We start from the raw sequence: 4,832 nt of genomic DNA, 5'->3' as shown, positions 1-4,832 counted from the left end.
GTGCAGCAACACAATACGGAGGTACACACACACACACACACACACACACACACACACACAGAGCAGTGGGCAGCTATGCCACAGTGCCCCTGGGGGCAGTTGGGGGTTTGGTGCGTCTCTCAGGGGCCCTTCAGCTCTGATACAGAGGGAGAGGAAAGTGCTGTTCATTCACTCAACTCCCCTCACATTTTTCCTGCTGGGAATCGAACCAATGACCCTCTGGGTTCAAGGGTGCTTCTCTAACCTTCAGGCCATGGCTACCCCCATATCAGCCACATATCACCTTTTTCTCAAATATAATTTAAACCCCTTGCATCTCCTCTTGTTTATAATATATAATCTCTGCTGCCGGCGAGTGGCCGAGTGGTTAGCGTGTCCACCCCTCAATCGGGAGATCGCAAGTTCTACTCACGGTCGGGTCGTACCAAAGACCATCATAAAAATGGTGCCTACTGCCATCTGGCAAGGCACACTGCAATACAGATGCGAGTGGGGAGTCAAACTCTCGCGGTTACCAGAGGACCCGCCCCCCACTGTCACCCTAGCTATGTAATATAGACCCCTTCGCATGTTTGTAAACAAACCGAGCGTTGCCAGGATGCGCGCGCAGCCTGGACTCAGAAACAATGGCGCTGCCCATAGAGCGGCATTATGAGCTGTCAGATTATACCAAACAATTGTCGTTACAAGATCGAGAATGCGACATAAATAAGTTAACTCTAACAAGTGGACATCGCCTACCGGATCCGCATTTAATTAAAGAGTGGACGGACGATGTTAGTAAGTTCCCTGGTATACAATGGCCAGATATATACTCGTACCTTATTGACAAGACTTCAGTGTACACCCACGAAAAACTTCGTGCCTACAAGTCTTTAGACGCATATGATTATATTATGTGCGGGCATGTACAACTTGATTAACAATGGGACATTCATATTCATTTTGTTTTAATCAAATTATGCCAGTGATGTGATGGCAATGTGGCTTTAGCTACAACAGCAAATCCCAACACTAAACAGCAATTTGCAGGAGGTGATGGCATGAAAGGAATGATAGTGTAAAGAGTGCAGCTAAGAGAAATCAGAGCTGCGTAAAAAGCGAGAGGCAGAGAGCAGAAATGAAACTGAACGGGGCGGGAGCTAGGTTAGAGCAGTCAGCGTAAGTTGGCATTTAGAGTGAGGGCACACAATTTTACCTTTCCATCCTTGCTTTAAAATTGTGATTTTCGGCATACACAAATAATGATGGCACAAAATCTGGACTGCTTGAGTCAAGCGAGACCTCTCCTACAAACAAAATTGCATGCAAAGCTAAGTTAACATGCTAACAATATTCATTACATTGTGTAACTATGACCCAGCTAATCAGACAAACGTTACCAAAGTATTTTGCTACATCAATAAACGAAGACTAGAAAGAATAAAAAAGAAAGATTTAATAAATAGCCTGATCTTACCTGTGATGAAGTGGGCGCTGCAAACCCGCGCATTTTTGATGGTGCTTTCATCCCAGTCTACACGTTTGATGGCTTGTAGTCATAGACGTCAGCGATTTTTTTTTTGGAATGGGTGAGATCCTGCTGGAATTCTGTACATTTTAACCCCATCACTGCTACGATTCTGACACCCGACAACACAACAACTAGGCATTTCTGAGTCTTTTTTGGGTCCCGGCTGCGCGCGCAATTTCCGCTTACGTATGAATGACGTTTACTGCGAAGGGGTCTATAGGCGAGAGGCCGAGGGCTACGAAACGGAGATCAGCGCCGCCAAACGCGCCATGAATGGTGCAGGAAGGACTTTGAATCTCTGATCAGGGTTATTTCCTCTTCTTTGAGCCTTTCACTTGCACAAGTAACTCTCTCTACTGTGACCCTCTACACATACGGTGCATCCCTTTGACTAATGTACACCCCCCCCGTGTGTCTCTGCAGGACTCGGTGGAACAGAGACCGCGCACCTCCTCCTCTGCCTCAGAAGACTCTCTGAAGTTCCTGAGCTCCACCGAGTTGCCTGAAGGTGTTGAGGTTTTCTCTCGCGCAGACTCCAAACGCAAAGCCAAGAACCTGAACCCGTTTTCCTCTGCCTCGGTACACAAGGGCGGCGCCACAGAGCCACACGGCCAAATCCCCACCCGCCTGCTGCAGCTCACTAAACCCAGAGACAAGAAGGAGAAGAAAAAGAAGAAAGGAAAAGGAGGCCAGCAGAGCCAGGCGACAGGTACATACACACACACACACACACACACACACACTCACTGAAATCTAAGAATATACACACCGACAAATTTGACCAGAAAATGTTCACTTTTACAGTAAAGTGTGTGTAAATAAGTGTGTGTGTTTGACAGAAACCCCCGGTGCAGCGGCGCCTGATCCCTCAGCGGATAAAGACGTCTTTTTCTGCTGATGTCACTCTCCGTTTTTTCCCTCCGCCTTCCCACAGTGCCGTGCAGCACCGAGGCTGACAGGTCCGGCTTTTCCACACTGGGGAAAGTTCTCCACTCTTTCCTTCCTTTCACACACACACACACACACACACACACACACACACACACACATGTACGTGTACTCCTGCACCTGGGAATTTGGGTGTGTGGGTTCTGGTTCCAGTTCGAGCATCAGCTCAGCGTTCATCACACCACTGTAGGCACTTTTTTAATTTTTCTTCTTTGTTTTTATTTAAAAACATTTTCAAAAGGAGAAAAGACTTTTTGATTTTTCCGACAGCAGGAGACGCCAAGCTGCTGCATTTTTCCAAAAGATTTCTGGGAGAAAAAAAAGGGGTTGTTAATTTTTTTTTTTTTCCCCCTGAAGGATATTCAACTAACAAAACTAATAACATTGTGCAGTGTGAGAATTTCACCACGATGTAACAGAGGAAGTGAGAATTTCTAGAAATTTCCATCCACATTCTGTCACTTTTTTTTTTTAAAGAACCAGTCAGTGGCCTCACTTTGTTCTTGTCATTATTTTTATGATCATTATTCTGTTGTCTTGATTTTCTCAAAGATAAATCATTCTGTTGACGTAACATTCTCAGAAAGTCAGTCGTATTGGATACGAATTGGTCGAAAGACATGAAAAAGTGACTTTTTAAATAAAAAAATTAAATTATCATCTGACAATCATAAACCGCCTGATCTTTAAAAGGTTTTGGCTGTGCTAGCTAGCGCTGTGCTGTGTGAAAGAGCTTGATGTGCGGTGTGGTCTGTAGAAAATAGTGATAAAATCTCTTATCTATCACGTTTAAAAAATTAGGCCACACCCACAAGTGACAATCCGTTACCAAGCAGCATTATGAATGATTATACGCTTGGTTACAGCTCAAAAAATAAAATAAAAATAAATAAATGAATAAATAGAAAATAAACGCTTCTCTGGAGATCTGTGAAATTAAATGGATTAAATTTTTTGCAATTTTTTTAAAACAGTGATTTTTATTATGACTTTAATCTCAAGACATGCACGGAGAGTAAAATTCTATTGAGCTTTTACTTTTAATAAATTTTTTAAAATATGCATAAAGATTTACAGTGTAATCAGGTGCCTTTACAGATGTTATTTTATTTCTATTTTATTTTCATGTAATTTAACTCTCCTTTTTCCCCCTCAGCCATGACTGAACAGCAGAAACGCTACACTGAAGAGACGTAACGTTTTAATTGCCGTCGCGTCCGTTGTCAGTCCTCTGTGGAAATTTTTTTCTTCTTTTATTTTTTTTAAATTTTGCACTTTATATGAAGCCTGAAAGAGCCGGCTTTAATCCGAGACGATCAGTTTGATTATTTTTGTACCATATGAATGTTGTGGAACTAAACAGAAAGCTAGAGGTGGTTTTGCGTGAACCAAAAATGGAGCGAGTTTGTAAATGGAAGGATGAATATTTAATAAGTGTAATATCGGAGCTGGGAGGCGAGCTGATCCGGCGTCACCACTGATAAAGGTTTATTCGTGTCGTGATGCGGAATATTCTGAGGAGGGGAGGGGAGGGGATGTGATGGAGTCCTCGCCTGCAGGACAGGCACTTCTGTTATTAATTTTGTACAAATAAGAAGCAGCAGAGTTTTACAGTAAAACTGAGGAGAGTTGATATTGTATTCTTATCACGGAGAAAAAATCGTGCTTTTTTTTTTTATCCATGACATCACAAAATTGCAAACCAAATTAATCCAAAATGCGGAAGCTTTTCAAACCACTGTCTTTATTCAGCTTTTCCAGAGTTCCCTTTATAGGCAGCCTACTTTTGAGTAGAACACACTGAGGGTGGTGGGGGTATTTTGATGGTACGCGTCCACTTGCAAATTTTTGTTTTGTTTCCTTTTCAGTTTTGATATTTCACTTTTATTTCCTTTATTTACTAGTTTCTAGGGATGTTGTAATATATCAGTATATTGATGTACACATTATTTTATCGATATGTTTCTGAGGCATTGATGTATTAAAATTAGTTGAAATTTACATTCGATGCCTAATATGTGAGCTTTCCGATTCATTCAGTTGGTCTTCCATTTCATGTCTGAAATAATGTGTTGTGGAGACCACAAGGGGGCGATATAAAATATTTTGGCAGGTTAATAGAGCTCCCTCTAGTGGTGTTTCCTAATAAGACACTGAGTACTGATGAGCCTTTGCAACTTACAATTAAATAATTAAGGGTTCATGTTTATTTTTGTCTGAAAAAAGGCAAATACATATCGATAATTATCGGGAAAATTTTCTGATTATCGATGCGTGAAAAAGGCATTGATCCAAAGCCCACTCGTTTCCTCCAGCACCTCGGCCTGAAGTGTTTTATTCTTTTTACGCCACAGCAGTTTGCCAGCGATTA

At 41.9% G+C, this 4,832-nt stretch overlaps 1 protein-coding gene across 2 annotated transcripts in view; it reads left to right on the top strand.

Annotated features, from left to right (window-relative positions):
* Window positions 1-4,462, top strand: part of akap13 (A-kinase anchoring protein 13) — a 160,146-nt gene extending 155,684 nt beyond the window's left edge. For both annotated transcript variants that reach the window (XM_060928497.1, XM_060928496.1), the window contains exons 36-38: window positions 1-21; window positions 1,937-2,222; window positions 2,353-4,462. The exon at window positions 1-21 is cut by the window's left edge and continues 432 nt beyond it. In XM_060928497.1, the coding sequence (XP_060784480.1) occupies window positions 1-21; window positions 1,937-2,222; window positions 2,353-2,411 (366 nt within the window). In that variant the 3' untranslated portion in view covers window positions 2,412-4,462. The remainder of the gene's footprint in view (window positions 22-1,936; window positions 2,223-2,352) is intronic.
* Window positions 4,463-4,832: the final 370 nt, after the last annotated feature.

The sequence above is a fragment of the Neoarius graeffei genome, chromosome 8 (assembly GCF_027579695.1).
Source record: "Neoarius graeffei isolate fNeoGra1 chromosome 8, fNeoGra1.pri, whole genome shotgun sequence".
Classification (NCBI taxonomy): domain Eukaryota; kingdom Metazoa; phylum Chordata; class Actinopteri; order Siluriformes; family Ariidae; genus Neoarius; species Neoarius graeffei.
Note: the sequence above shows the minus strand (reverse complement) of the source record. Positions and strands in the feature narration are given on the sequence as shown.